The 15474-nt window shown below is 45.1% G+C and overlaps 1 protein-coding gene across 1 annotated transcript in view; it reads right to left on the bottom strand.

Moving 5' to 3' along the window:
• Positions 1-15474, bottom strand: part of kiaa1549la (KIAA1549-like a) — a 335236-nt gene that overhangs the window by 184247 nt on the left and 135515 nt on the right. The window contains exon 7 of the mRNA XM_038807890.1: positions 11702-11870. Within this exon, the coding sequence (XP_038663818.1) occupies positions 11702-11870 (169 nt within the window). The remainder of the gene's footprint in view (positions 1-11701; positions 11871-15474) is intronic.

Below are 15474 nucleotides of genomic sequence, written 5' to 3'. Positions count from 1 at the left end.
CGGCACCCGCGTTCAATAGGGGGGCTCAGTGTGGAACGTGTGGCCGAGGCCAAACATAGCCCCGTTTTGTGCACATTTTGTGCGCAATTCCCAATTGGCGTCCCAATCTCTGGAGCACCCAAAGCAATTGCTGACCCCCTCCCCAAGACCCAAAACACTATGGGGAGGGTCCCCCAGCCCCCAAACAAAATACCGTGAAGGACACCCCTTGTCAGATCACCACCATGCAAAAAATGCCAGCTTGGCTCCTTGGCAGTGACAATCTGGCTGTGCCCATCAACTGGCAGTCCCTCCTGGGCACCTGGGCATTGCCAGGCTGACACCCAGGTGGCACTTGGGTGGCTAGGTACTTGGGTGGCCAGATGGCACCAGCAGTGCTAGGATACCACCTGCCCAAAGGGCATGGATCTGGGGACCTCTGGTCCCCTGGGAGACTTCTACGAGTGTCGTTCTACCTGGTCTCCTTTTGTGGAGATCAGTACTGAATAGCGCTCGCCCGAGGTCTCCAAGGTGAAGTAGATAGATCCCATGCCTTGGGTACCTCAGGAATCTGCACATTAATGCAAGACTAGCTGTCTCCAAGTGATCCAGGCCACAATGGGGGGGATTTACAGTGCAACACCATGTGAGATTGCGTTAGATATTCCGAGGCGTTGCGAGCCAAATAGATCCTGGGAGCAGGGTCTCCCGGCTTCTATCGGCGACGCTGCACCACAGCAAGCTGCTTTTCAGGCGCCGCGTGACCGTAAAATCGGACCCAATATATAGTGGGATTAATTTAATGTTCCTATGTCTGTAAGGGTAAAACCAATTGTCAGATTCATGCTGGACAAAGGTATTTGTATGTGTAGTGGTTAGTAAAGTTCCAACTGTGTATTTGCCATGCTTAGAGAGGGCTATGGCGTGAAGAATAAATAAACCAGGAGTGGTTGCTTAGCAACCTGGGCATTGTAAGGTAGAGAAGCTTATAAGTTTTAGTATAGTTAATTTGATTGCATCTGGAGAAAGATAGTGAGAGAGAAGACAGTTTTCACAGCTCTGCTAGAAGCAATTGATTTTAGAAGGCTAGAGAGGGAACATCTCTGTTTTGGTAGAAAAAAAAACATACCATGGAAGATGAGATCTGAAGAGCAGCTAGTTATGGAAACTAGAGAAATGAAGAGAAGTTTCCAAGAAGTCTTAAGGTTACAGGTACTAGAACAGAACAGTTCAATAAGTCACAGAGTGGAAAAGGCATTGGATCGTGGGAGGCCAGAAAGATATCTGAAGTAATTTTCAGATTTGCATGACTTTATTAGAGCCTGTGTAAGGTGAGTTGAAATAACTATGGAAATCTGTTACTGGATCTCAAAGTTTGTGTAAAAGCAGTTAAGACAAAGGAAAACTAAAAGGGGGTAGTGTAAATTCCTGGACTGGATTGTTTGTTGAAAGTGGAGAGGAAGCTTTGTTTAAAAGTGTCATTTGTAAAACCTGGACTGGATTTTGAATGCAAACGCTAATGAAATGTATTATTATGAGGGATTCTAAAGAGAAACCCACAGACACTAACTTGGGTTCAGAGCAGAGTGTGCGTATATGACCACAGTCATCTTGTGTGCTTATCAGGGATGTTTTGTGTCAATGAGACCATTGTAACTTAAGTTGAAACTAATTAACCATCCTGAAACTTTGTTCCTCCACCTTTTATATAAAAAAAGTAAATGTTACGCCATGGGATTCTCCGTCGACGGGATCCTCCACCCCACCGGCAGCGTACTCACACCCACACATTTCCCGGCGGCATGGGGTGGCCCACAATGGGAAACCACATTGGTAGGCTGCGGGAACAGAGAATCCCGCTGCCAGCGGAGGCACGTCACGCCAGAAAACCGGTGGGACGGAGAATCTCGCCCACAATCTTTTGAGCCAGGGTTCCATTCTGGGATCTTCTTATCCAGTTATAACATCAACTGGGATGATAACAGTTAACTCTCCTGACCCACTGACCCTTGCTTCCAGATGTGAAATTTCTAACTTTCGATAAATGATTTTAGCAGGCACACCAAGGAGTTCTGAAATTAAGATCAAAAACTTTCCACAATCCTCTCTGAAACATGCACCATAAAAGATTATTTACAAATGGTATAGATTCCAAATCAGGAAGTCAGAAAAAATAACATGGCTGGTCCCATCATCGCAGCATGATAGCACAGTGGTTAACACTGTTGCTTCACAGCATCAGGCATCTGGGTTCGATTCCTGGCTTGGGTCACTGCCTGTGCAGAGTCTGCATGGGTTTCCTCCAGGTGTTCTGGTCTCCTCCGACAAGTCCCGAAAGAAGTGCTTGTTAGGTGAATTAAACATTCTGAATTCTCCCTTAGTGTACCTGAACAGGCGCCGGAATGTGGTGACTAGGGGATTTTCACAGTAACTTCACTCCAGTGTTAATCTAACCCTACTTGTGACAATAATAAAGACTTTTTTTTCATGGGATGTGTGCATCGCTGGCTGGGCCAGCATTTGTTGCCCATCCCTAAATGCCCCTGAACTGAGTGGCTTGCTAGGACATTTTGGCAGGCAGTTAAGAGTCAACTACAATGCCGTGAACCTGGAATCTCATGTAGCCCAGACCATGTAAGGATGGTAGATTTCCTTCCTTAAAGGTCACAGATGAACCTGAGTTTTGTTTTACAACAATCAATAATAGTTTCATGGCCATCATTGATAGGAGCTTTACAATTCCAAATTTATTTGTTCAATTTAAATTCAAGACAAAGAAAGTTTACTAGGTTGATCCCGTGTATGGAGGGGTATTTGTAGGAGGAGGGGTTCAGTAGGTTGGGCCCATACTCATTGGAGTTTAGAAGAGAGGTGACCTTATTGACATATAGGATCCTGAAGGGGTTTAGCAGGATGTTTCCCCTTGTGGGGGAGTCTGGGACCAGAGGGCATAATCTCAGATAATGGGGATGCCATTTAAAACAGAGATGAGGAGGATTTTTTTTCTTTCACTTGTGAACCTGTGAAATTCTTTACTACAGAGGGCCATAGAAGCTGGTTCTTAAGTATGTTCAAGGCTGAGCTAGACAGATTTTTAATCAGTCAGCGAATCAAGATTTATGGGTAGAGAAGTGGAGTTGAGGATTATCATATTAGGTCAGTCATGATCTCACTGGATGATGGGGCAGACTCGATGGGCCATATGGCCTACTTCTGCTCCTACATCTTATGGAGTGGAATGGTGTGCCCAGTCATTTATGTGCTGCGCTAGATTTAGGCTTATAGCAGAGATAAGGCCCATAACAGCACCAGGTCAAAAACCACAGGTACCTTCTCCATGTGTGTGCCTCTTGTACGACTCTGTCATCAAAGAGCATGGACACTACATGGGAAGCAAGGGACTCAGAAAGAGTCAGAAAACATCCATAATGAATTACTGCACTCCCAGCTCAAGAATGGTGTTGTGCACTTCTCTATGCAAATAATGAGAGACAGAACGATGATAAAGGACTGACCTTCCAGAAACAAAGTTAGAAAAAATCTAATTAGGTGTTGGACATCTGCCATGTTCGCGGAAAGAAAATACTAACAGAAGAAAAGCATCGACCGATATCTCACTGAACAATTGATAAATGTGACAGAACAGGAGCACAATGTGTGCAGCCAATCCTCACTCAAATTAATACCAGCAAAATCAAATTAATTGGCCATTTACCTACAGAATGCTGCTGTTTGGCTGAGCTCACTGTAACAATTAGCTGTTGCGTTAGCCTTGAAAAGAACAATAACTCACTGTGGAATGTCTTTAGGGTGTGGCTTTTTTCACCCAGAAGGTGGTGAGATCTGGAACTCACTCCACGGTGTATGTTTTAAAGCTCCGCCCACCACTAGAATCGTCGCAGGCAAGCAGACAACTTGGCAGTCCACTGCAAGGTTCATTTACCTCGGACGGGAATTCCCGTGACCCCTGTGAATTGTGGCCCCAGAAAGGGCGTTAGAAGCAAAACCCTCATCACATTGAAAAGAAACACTTGGACAAGCATTTGAAGTGGCACCACTTCCGAGGTTGCATATCAAGAGCTGGAAAGTGGGATTAGGTTGATTAGCTCTTTTACAGCTGACGCAGCCACAACAGGCCAAATGGCCTAATTCTGGGCAACTCATTTTCTACATTCTGTCAATAAAAGCAGAAACATTCCCTTTGACTTTTTAAGTCCTTATACGCATTAGCTGCTCAAGAAAATATATGAAGAAAAACTACTGCAATGTCTGAAACACCCATGAGAAATACTGCCTTAATGACACAGCTGATGAACTATCATTACAATCTAATAAGCTTCTTCCAGGAGTGTCAATGTTGTGTCTGATAATCCACATGGGTTCCAACTTCCCAACACTATCAGATTTTCCTAGTTTTAATTTGTAATTAATTTAGAGTTAATTACATTGAAAGAAAAGTAATAATGTCAAGAGATTGGAAAATGTAATTTGCTCGGCACGTATTTGTTGCTGACTTTATGTTTTGGAATCTATAGAATCGCAGAAGGTCATTCAGCCCGTCAAATCTGCATTGACCCTCCGAAAGAACACCTGACCTAGACCCACTCTCTCACCATATCCCCTTAATCCCACCTAACCTGCTCATCTTTGGACATTAAAGGGCAATTTAGCATGGCCAGTCCACCTAACCTGCACATCTTTGGTCTGTGGAAGGAAACCGGAGCTCCCGGAGGAAAACCATGCAGACACTGGGAACGTGCAAACTCCACATATTCACCCATGGTCAAAATTGAACCCAGGTCCCTGACGTTGTGAGGCAGCTGTGCTAACCACTGTGCCACCTCAATGACATAGAGAGAGAGAGAAAAATAGAGGGAGAGTGAGAAACATAGGAACGTCAGATCAAGAGTGGATCATTCAGCCCCTCAAGCCACCTCCATCGTTCAATTAGATCACGGCTGATCAGTTCTATTTATTCAACTTAACTCCATATCCTTTGATGCCCTAACCAACAAAACCTATTGCTACAACAGTAAAATGCTGGAAGTCTGAAATAAAAACAGAAAGTGCTGGAAATTCTCAGCAGGTCAGACAGGATCTGTGGAGAGATGAACAGAGCAAACATCTCAGATCAAGGATCTTTCGGCAGAACTGGGAATAGTTGGGAGCCATAGCAGGTTTTAAGCACATGGAATGGCTGTGGGGGGTTGGGGCGGGTGTAAAAGAACAAAAAGGAAGGTCTGTGATAAGGTGGAAAGCAGGATAGATTAAATGAAATGGGTCCATGGTGCATGGCTAAATGGAGTGGCAACAGGACAACAATGAATGTAGCCATCTCTGTTTTGTAATGTCTAGTTGCCCTCCAGCATCCACAGCTTTTTGTTGGCAAGAGTATTCCAGATTTCTACTACTCTTGCGTGAAAAAAATGTTCCTGGATTTCTCTCCCAAATGGCCTGTTTCTTATGTTAAAGTTAAGCCCCTTTGGTCTTGATTCCCCACCAGGGGAACTAGTTTCTCCATACTTGCCCCATCAAATTGATTTTCCATTCCAAACACTTTGATTAGATAACCCCTCAATTTAACTACACAATCTTCTTTTGAACTAACTTCAAGCACACTATTGCTTCAGCAAACCAACTGATAAACATTACATGTTACTAGAAATGCCCTGTCATTAGAAATCTTGACAGATTGTATCATTGGGCCTTGGTGACAAAATTCATTCTGCAAACAGTCGGGTAGTGCATGTTGCCACAGCAACTCGAACTGAGAAAGCTGTAAACACTTCCCTTCTTTTGCCTCAGTATCGCTGCAACAGGTCAGAAAACAATTCTCTCTATAACTGAAACACTGCCCGAATTTCCTCCCAATTCTGACTCGTGAGGGTAAAAAAACCCATCAAAATCCAAAAGACATACGTCCGAACAAAGAGTGCAACAGGGGCAAATGAAAAGAACAGCTTTCTGGCACAAGTGTTCAGAAGTACAAGAGGTTTAGAAAGAGCAAAAAAGTAGAAACTATTTCCACTGGCAGGGGGGGTTCAATAGCCAAAGGGCACAGATTTAAGACAACCATCAGAAGAATCAGTGGTAAGGTGAGGAGACTTTTTAATGGCGCAAGTTATTGTAATCTGGAATACCCTGTCTGAAAGGCTGGTAGAAGTTGAATAACTTTCCAAAGAAAATTGGATGTATACCTGATGGGAAACATTTTCAGTGTGACAGGTAAAGTGCAAGTGGGGGTGGAAAGTGGTGCTAATTGCACAGTTCTTTGAAAGAACCACTAGAGGCACAATAAGTCAAATGTCTTCACTCTGGATTCTATTTTATCAAAATCTTAATGCATTGCTCATCATTGGGCTCTGTCACATGTCATTCTTTGGGATGTCCTGATGACATGACAATTTGTCACATTAACGTAAGTTTATTCTTTCTTAAATTAGGATGCATCGTCAATGGTAGCCAGTAAGCTGCGCTAGAAGAAGGGGACGAGAAAGTCAGAGGTCTACCTCCAGCTTCTCCTGTGTTCCGCTGTGCAGCCGCTTACATAGGCGATTTTCACCGAGGTAAATAGAGAACAGACCACACTTTTTGATTCAGAGATCAGAGTTGTTTTCCTAACTACTATCGTCCTGTTTTAAAACTTGACCATTCTGTCAGAATCTGAGGTGATTATTAATTCACCATAAATCAAGCGGCCCAACTCAACAAGCATCCATTCCCTCGGATAGAAGACTTCTATGCAAAGTTAATGGGGGGGGGGGGGGGGCGCCCATTCGGAGAATTGTACCCGTTTCATGGTCCTTAATTATTTCAAGCGTGTCATCTCGGTCTTGACTTTCTTGCGTAGATCATATAGGGCAGGCCTAGCTCTGAAGAATTTTGGTAAGGACTTGGGATTCGCTTAAATTTTTGCCTTTTCCCCTGGTATTCGATCAAGCCCATTTTGAAACACCTTTTCGTACTTGCACAAGACTTGCTGGGGGGCCTCACATATACAAAGCTTGACGTAAGTCACACTTATTTAAAACTTGAACTGGACGAGGACTCTAGGATATCTGGAACCATCAATATGCACAAGGGACTATTCCAATATACCAGTTTTGGGATATCATCTGCTTGTGCAATATTTCAGTGGACAATGGAGAACTTGTTACAAGGAATCCCAAAATTTGTGCTGTACTTAGACAATGTCTCAGTGACGGTGACTTCACACGAAGAGCATCTGCCCAGCTCAGAAAAAGTCTTTCAAAGGTTCAGAGATGCTGGTATCAGATTAAAATGAGAGAAGTGCACATTTCAGGCCAGCGAGGTCACGTATTTGGAATTTAAGGTGGGCTCAAAAGGCTTGTGCCCTTCGGATGTCCCTGGGTCGAAGAATGTTGCAGAATTGAAATTGTTTCTCAGCATTGTAAATTACTACAGCCAGTTCATGCCTAATTTGGCAACCATGTTAGTGCCGCTACAATAGTATTGGAAAGATCCACAAAAGCAAGCTTCCCATCAAGCCAAACAGGCACTACAGCCGTCCAGCTAATTGGTCCATTTTGACCCAGGCAAACCAATAATTTTAATCTTCGACTCTTCACCTTATGGGATAGAGGCGGTCCTGTCCCATGAGATAGAGGATGGCACTGACAGCCTCTGCCTCCCAAACATTCGGCAACAAAAGTATGCACAAATTGAAAAATAGGGCCTAGGTGTGATACACGGTGTTAAAAAATTTCATTGGTACATGTATGGCCACCGGTACATCATTGTAACCAACCACACACCATTAAAAATAACATCATAATAATAATCGCTTATTGTCAAAAGTAAGCTTCAGTGAAGTTACTGTGAAAAGCCCCTAGCTGCCACATTTCGGCGCCTATTCAGGGATTCAGTTAGGGAACTGAACCCACGCTGCTGCCTTGTTCTGCATTACAAGCCAGCTATTTAGCCCACTGTGCCAAACCAGCCCCCCTGGGGGTACTCCGTGAGGATAAACCAATTCCATCAATTGCTTCAACCAGGGTGCAAATGCCTTGCGAGTAGTGGCTTATAGCTATGATTTCCAACATCAACCAAGGCAGCAGATCTCCAATGCCGGTGTCGGCTCCCGCTCCCCCAAAGTCTTGCACAGCCGCCTGTGCCACAAGAGATTGTCCTGATGTTAAATTTTCTGGATACCCTGCTGGTCCCCTTGACCCACATCAGGAACTAGACCCAATGGGACACAGACCAATTGAAGGTCAAACAAATCATTCTAAGTGGATGGTACCACGACAAATCAGATCAGCTCGGGTCCTGTAAACGGAGGAAAGATTAACTTAGTTGTGAAAACAGAGTATTGCTTTGGGGTTCCCAGGTGGTGGCACCATCCCCAGCAAGAGAGCCACTGCCACTACTGCAGATGATGCACAGTGCTCACCCTGGCCAGACCAAGATGAAAATGTTGGCCAGGAGCTACATATGGTGGCCAGGTAGTGACAAAGATATTGAGAACCTGGTTCGGCAATGTGACTTCTGTCAGTCACAACAAACCTTTCCACCTGCGGCTCAGCTGCCTCCATGGGAGGGGCCTGGTCATCCGTGGACAAGGTAACACATTGATTTCACTGGTCCCTTTCTAGGAAGAACGTCCTTGTGGACGCCCGCTCCAAATGGCTTGCCGTCCAGGAAATGAGGACGCCAACCACAACAACCACCATCAAAACACGATGTATGGGCGGCACAATGGTGCAGTAGTTAGCACTTCTGCCTCGGGTGCCGAGGTCCCAGGTTCGATCCCGGCCCCGGGTCACACAGTGTGGAGTTTGAATGTTCTCCCTGTGTCTGTGTGGGTCTCACCCCCACAACTCAAAAGATGCGTAGGGTAGTTGGATTTGCCACGCTGAATTGTCTTTTACTTGAAAAAAAAACCCTAGAAGAACATTTTCACCATTCATCAGACTAATGGCACCCACCACATCCAAATGGCCCCTTATCACCCGGCCTCGAAGAGCGGTGCAAACTTTAAAAGCTGCAATGTAAAGACAATCAGACAGGCCGTTACGCCTCAAATTGGCTCATTTCCTCCTTCTGTACAACACCACCCCTCACATCACTGCTGGGGTCACACCAGCAATGCAATTAATGGGTTGTTGCCTTCGTAATAGAACATAGAACAGTACAGCACAGAACAGGCCCTTCGGCCCTCGATGTTGTGCCGAGCAATGATCACCCTACTCAAACCCACGTATCCACCCTATACCCGTAACCCAACAACCCCCCCCCCCCCTAACCCTACTTTTTAGGACACTGCGGGCAATTTAGCATGGCCAATCCACCTAACCCGCACATCTTTGGACTGTGGGAGGAAACCGGAGCACCCGGAGGAAACCCACGCACACACGGGGAGGACGTGCAGACTCCGCACAGACAGTGACCCAGCCGGGAATCGAACCTGGGACCCTGGAGCTGTGAAGCATTTATGCTAACCACCATCTGGTAGACCAGGTGTTCCCCAATAGGGTGGAGACGCGGCAAGCCTCCCTAAAGAAGTATCACGATTCAATGAAAGACAACAGATCGTTTAAAACTGGCAACCTAGTTTTTGTAAGAAACTTTGCATCTGGTTCATTGTGGATATCAGGGGCAATTGTGGCAAAATCTGGTCTTGCCTCACACCCAGTAGACTTACAAGGGGGACAAGTGCAGAAGGACGTAGACCACATAGGAGCAGAGAGGCTTCAGCCCCAACTACTGAACAGATGGTTCCAGTGAGCACTACCAACGCCTCTTCGGTGGAGCCTGAAGCAAGGGAATGGCGGGGGGGGGGGTCTTCAGAAGAGAACCCTCCCACTACTCTTGTGGGGACCGGAGGGTGGGGAACACGCCAAAGGCAACTGTCGAGACCTTGAAGCAACCTCATGCTGTTGACAAAGACACTGCTTCACTGCTGAAGGCGTTCCACCAGGCCTAACCTGACAGTTTGACCTTGTGAAGGACTGTACTGTATTACCTCCCACCTGATGTTTCTGCCCTCAATGTACATAGTTAACTGTAAATAACCTGTGATGTGTATATATGTGTCGAGGGACCTAAGGGGGAGGGATGTGGTAGCGTGGCACCTTTAGGGGCAATCTTTGGACATATGACACACTCTGAGCCTATCGCGCAGATGTGCGCAAAGCCCGACCCATGGGGGAAAAGCGCAGGGTCCTGAGAGCAGGGGCCCGGGCAGTGTGGCCCCCAAGGTGAAGACCTGCATGATATACTTCTGTATCTCTATATAGTTCTCATATGGAGATGCCGGCATTAGACTAGGGTGGGCACAGTAAGAAGTCTTACAACAAAAGTTTGTTTCAAATCACTAGCTTTCGGAGTGCAGCTTCTTCCTCGGGTGAATGAAGAAATGGGTCCCAGAAACACATACATAGTCAAAGTCAATGATGTAAGATGACACTTTGAATGCGAGTCTTTGCAGGTAATTAAGTCTTTACAGGTCCAGATGGAGGTATTAGATCATTCCTATAACAGGTCATTGCACTATTGACCTGGACTCCCTCACTCACCTTAAGTAGACTTAAATCTTAGGAAAATGCAGATGCCGCTCCCCCCACCTTCTCTTGACCAGGTTACCCCAAGACAATTTTACCGCTGTCAGGCTGTTAATTGGCTCAAGGCAAGACTTCTGCCTCCATCGGGGAGGAAGGTCCAATCAGAGGGCTGGCAGCTCTCCAATCCCAGCAGTGCTACCTGGAGCGGTGGCCACTATTGGAACTACAACCAGTCCCCAACAACGATCGTCAATGAAGCTGGATTAGAAGGTAGGTTTGGGTCTTCAACTGGGGCCAGTCTAGCAGGCTCTTCTATTCTCTTAACCACTCTCTTACAATATATTTTCTTCACTGCCTAGCTCTTCAAGACTGCTCTTGCTTGGTTCTCCTCACACCTGTCTAATCATAGATCATGCATCTCTGGCTGGTTTAGCACAGTGGGCTAAACACTTGTATTGTATTGCAGAACAAGGCCAGCAGCGCGGGTTCAATTTTCATACCAGTCACCCTGAACAGGCGCCAAAATGTGTCGACTCGGGTCTTTTCACAGTCACTTCATTGAAGCCTACTTGTGACAATGAGTTATTATTATTTTAAGATATCAGATGCGACTCAGTGCCTAGCAGTCACACATGAGTCATACATTGTAGGCACAACTCCCAGCCCAGAGGTTTGAACCCAAGATCCAAGCCAGTACTCCCGTGCAGTATTGAGAGGGTGCTACAGCTTCAAAGGAGGCTGATTTTGAATAATGTGTTAAATCGAGGTCCTCCCTATCTGCTCAAATGGATGTAAATGATTCCGTGGCATTATTTTGAAGAAAAGCAGGGCAGTTCTCGCCGATGTCCAGGCCAAAACAGCTTATGTGGCCATTATCACATTGCTTGCCATGGCCTTGCTGTACACATATTGGCTGCCACATTTCCTTTATTACTACAGTTGGCTGTACTTTGAAAAGCATTTCATTGACCGCAAAGATGTGGGACATCCTGAGGTTGCGAAAGACTCAACATAAAGGTTTCTATTTTTTATTAGTTTCTCCTCCTAACTCTGTCAAGTACATCATTTATTGCCCCCCCTACCACCACACCTCCCTCCCAGAACGATCCATCATTCAGCTCCTTGTCTTCCTCATCAACTTGTTTGCTATGCTGTGTCTTAATTGCGGAACAAAATGATACATGATTGAGAGCACTTACGTTCAGCAAGGATCAGAGGTGGGTAAGCAAGGTAGTATCCCAGCTCAGCAGCTGTCAGGCGATGTAAGAGGCTGCTGGATGTTGTTCCATTGAGAAGAGTGCTCTCATTCCTCACCATGTACACCATTGTGACAGCTGTAGAGCCATCAGTCACGGACGTGTTCAAAATCTAGAGGGAAAACAATATGCAAGTGGCATTCAGATGCTTCTCCAGAATGTAAAGTATTTGTTTGCACTTACACTTTAACAATACTTAACTTTTCGTCAATTTGCAGCTTTGAAACAATGCACACCTTTAAACCACACAAATCCTTTAAACAGCACAATTCCATAACCCCTTTGAATAACAGCAACTTGTTTAAAAAATACAAATCTTCAAATGATGCAACCTCTTTTAATAACATGCATTCATTACAAAATATGAACCTTTCAAATTATACAATCCTTTAAATGATACATGTCTTTAAAATGCGCAAACCCCTTCAACTGCACAAATGTCTCAAATGAAACAAGCCCTTTAAATAAGCATTGCATGCCCATTAATTGGTATAAATCCCCTAAACAGCAAAAAACCCTGTTGGACGATATGAGCCCTTTAAACAATACAAACCCTATAACATGGCACAACCCCTTCAAATAATAAATTCCGTAAATTATACTTACCCTTTAAACAATACAAACCCTTTAAGCAATACATGCTCTTCAAATATGTGTGTCAATAGTTTATACCCTTTGAAAAAATGTACCCGTTAATCTTGATTTTCCTCTTAGAAATGGTTAAAATTCCCATATATTGTTATATTGTATGATTTGCATCATCAATTTGCAATAAACATTTTGCAGAAAAATGCACATAAAACATGCAGCTGAAATTCAGTGAAATGGAACATGAATGTGATAACGAAAGTACAGAACCTCAGGCAATCTAGACTTGTCTAAAACAAAACGTTGGCGATCATTAAAAATCTTTCAGCCTCGAGAAAGGTTACTTCAATGCATTGTTGCTCTCTCAAGGTCACTCTGGATGAGCCTGAAGATTAGGTCTAATTTCTGTACGTAATATTGGGAGCTAATCAAAAGTTCAAGAATAATTTCTTTCTTTACAAAACTGGAGAATCCGTGGGCAGGATTCTCCAATAATGGGGCTATGTCCCCACGCCCACGAAAAAATGCGCACAAATCATTCTGGATTTACCTGGAGAAAGTCCAGGGTGATTCTCCGATATGCAGGGGGCTAGTAGGGCCCCCCGAGTGCTCCTCGCTGCTCCGGCTGTTGAAACGGTGCCCTGCACTTTCGGGCGGGGTCCGCACATGCGCACGGCGGCGGCCGGTGTCGACTGCGGATCGGTGGCCCCCGATCGATAGCCTGGTCGTCCTGGAGGCCCCCCACCCTGGTGAGTCCGCAGCTGACATGCTGAGTGCCCACCGGGTGGAACCATGAGAGGACGAGAGGACCACGCCGGCGGGAACGCAGCCAGCTGCACCTGGAGAATCGCCACGAGGGCCTCTTTCAATGGTCCTTGACCGGCACCGCGTCGACTGCACGCGTCCGATTGGCAGTGCTTCTCCGGGGAGTGGAGAATCGCGGGAGCGGCGTCGGACCCGATCTCGGGTTTGACGCCCATTTTCCGCACCCGCGCCGAGCGTGATTTCGGCGTGGAAAATCCCACCCCACACGTAAAATGTTATTAGGGTCATTAAATTATGGGAATAAAATGGGAAAGGATGAGCAAGAACATTTATTCTGGCTTGTACACCTGGATTTTAACATTCTGATATTGAATTCATATCCATAGAATGATGCAGCACAGAAGAATGCTGTTCAGCCCATCATGCCTCTTTGAAAGAGCTATTCAATTAGTCCCACTCGCTTGTCCCCATAGAGCTTCAACACCTTTCCCTTCAAGCACTCATGCAATTTGAAAGTTACTATTGAATCTGCTTCCTCCTCACTTTCAGACAGTGCATCACAAAAATTCGCTGCATTAAAAAATTCTTATGTCTTGCCCAATTTTGCCAATTATCTTAAATCAGTGTCGTCTGACCCTTCTGTCAGTGAAAATAGTTTCTCCTTACTTACGCTATTAAGACCCCTCAAGATTTCTGCACCTCCATGAAATCACCTAGGGGGATGGGCGAAATGGGGAATCTGCTTGCCTCCAATTAACAGCCCTCTAAGCTCTCTGGGAAGCTTGCTAAGAGGTCAGGGAGGGTGAGAGACACATTTTTAAAGGTCTAATTGGTGAACCCGAACCCAGTCTGGTGCACATAAGCCCAGCTTTTAGATTAATTCTGGGGAGATATGCTTGCTTTTAAATGAATGAAAAGTGTTGATTTGTGCGGATCATTTACTTTGGCTGCCCCCCCCCCCCCCCAATCCCCGGAGACACTCGGCATCGCTAACTGATTCCAAGTTTGCCTTCGGTCCAAATAAGGCATTAGCATTTCAAAATAATTTTGCATTTAACGGCACCTCTCTGGGTGTCACATTAAAATCTGGCCGAGGGTGTTAGATTTGAAGTAATGAAACCAGAGTAACTTATACCCAGCAAAGTACCAGGTGTAACAGAATTTACTAAGAAGAATTTGAACGGGTGAATCAGCAAAACAAATCATTAGAAGAACATCAAAGAACGGTGGGCCTCGTACTGAGAACATTAGGCAATTGAGGCTTTGAGATATAACTGGAAGATAAAATGCCATAAAATGATAGTGCTGGTCTGAGGTGGTAAAAGTAGTAAATTAGTCATAGGCAAATGTCAGATCGCCAGACAAAATGAATAGATTGATGGGGAATTGATTAGATCTAAAATGGAGGGCACTCTGACTATCTGCTGTTGCCATGGTGATTTCAATTACTCAGAAAATTAAATTGACAGAGAAAGGCTTGCCTCGAGGGCGAAAGATACCAGCAATAAATTTACTATGATAATCGCAGACTGTTTTATGTTGCAAAATATGAATCGGAGCAACCATTCAGACACTTCATTAAGAATAGACCTTTGACAATGAAACCACAATAAGAAAGCAAGTGAAACTGACCATTTTATGCTTTACTGAGTCACATCTTTTGTAACCAAGAGTTCAAATGTCACAAATGCTGAATTTTACAGGGACATTTTAATGTGATGATTGCAGACTGGAGCTTCCCTCCAGACTGGCTCCGATGGTGTAATGGTTATCTTTAGTTGCCAGTGTGGGCTCATAATCTAAAGAGCTTGTAGCTTAAATGCCAGCATGGCTATTTTAATGTGAATTCACTTGAAAACATTTGAACATAAAGCTGTTATTAGTGGCAGGATTGTTTGTGGTTCACTAATGCCCTTCAGGGAAGCAATCCTGCTTTCCTCATTCTGCCTGGCCTGGCCCACGTGTGAATCTGGTCCCACATTAACATGGTTGACACTTAATTGACGTGGCCAAGTAATTCAATTCATTAGCCTCAAGGCTAATGAATGGAAGCTTTGGAGAATGCCAAGCAAAGCAAAAAAAATGAGAAGCTGTGGGCTAATCCAAATGGGAATCTAGCTGGCGACGGACAGTGGTAGAGGAAGAGTTAGCGGAGCAACATAGGAGACAACCTGCCCAGGTGTTTGCCACCACGGAGAGGTTTTTGGTCATGGTGAAGATAGTGGGCGAGGTTCTCTCTTTGGGAGACTATGGGCACAATCCAATGGCCATGCTGCGCTCAAAGCAGCTCACCACGGTGCAGCGCGGCCGATGAAAGCCGGGAGACCCCTTCTCGGGATCTAACCGGATCGCTAAGCCTCGCG

This window comes from Scyliorhinus canicula, chromosome 9 (genome assembly GCF_902713615.1).
Source record: "Scyliorhinus canicula chromosome 9, sScyCan1.1, whole genome shotgun sequence".
Taxonomy (NCBI): domain Eukaryota; kingdom Metazoa; phylum Chordata; class Chondrichthyes; order Carcharhiniformes; family Scyliorhinidae; genus Scyliorhinus; species Scyliorhinus canicula.
The sequence above is the reverse complement of the archived record's forward strand: the minus strand, read 5'-3'. Positions and strand labels throughout refer to the sequence as shown.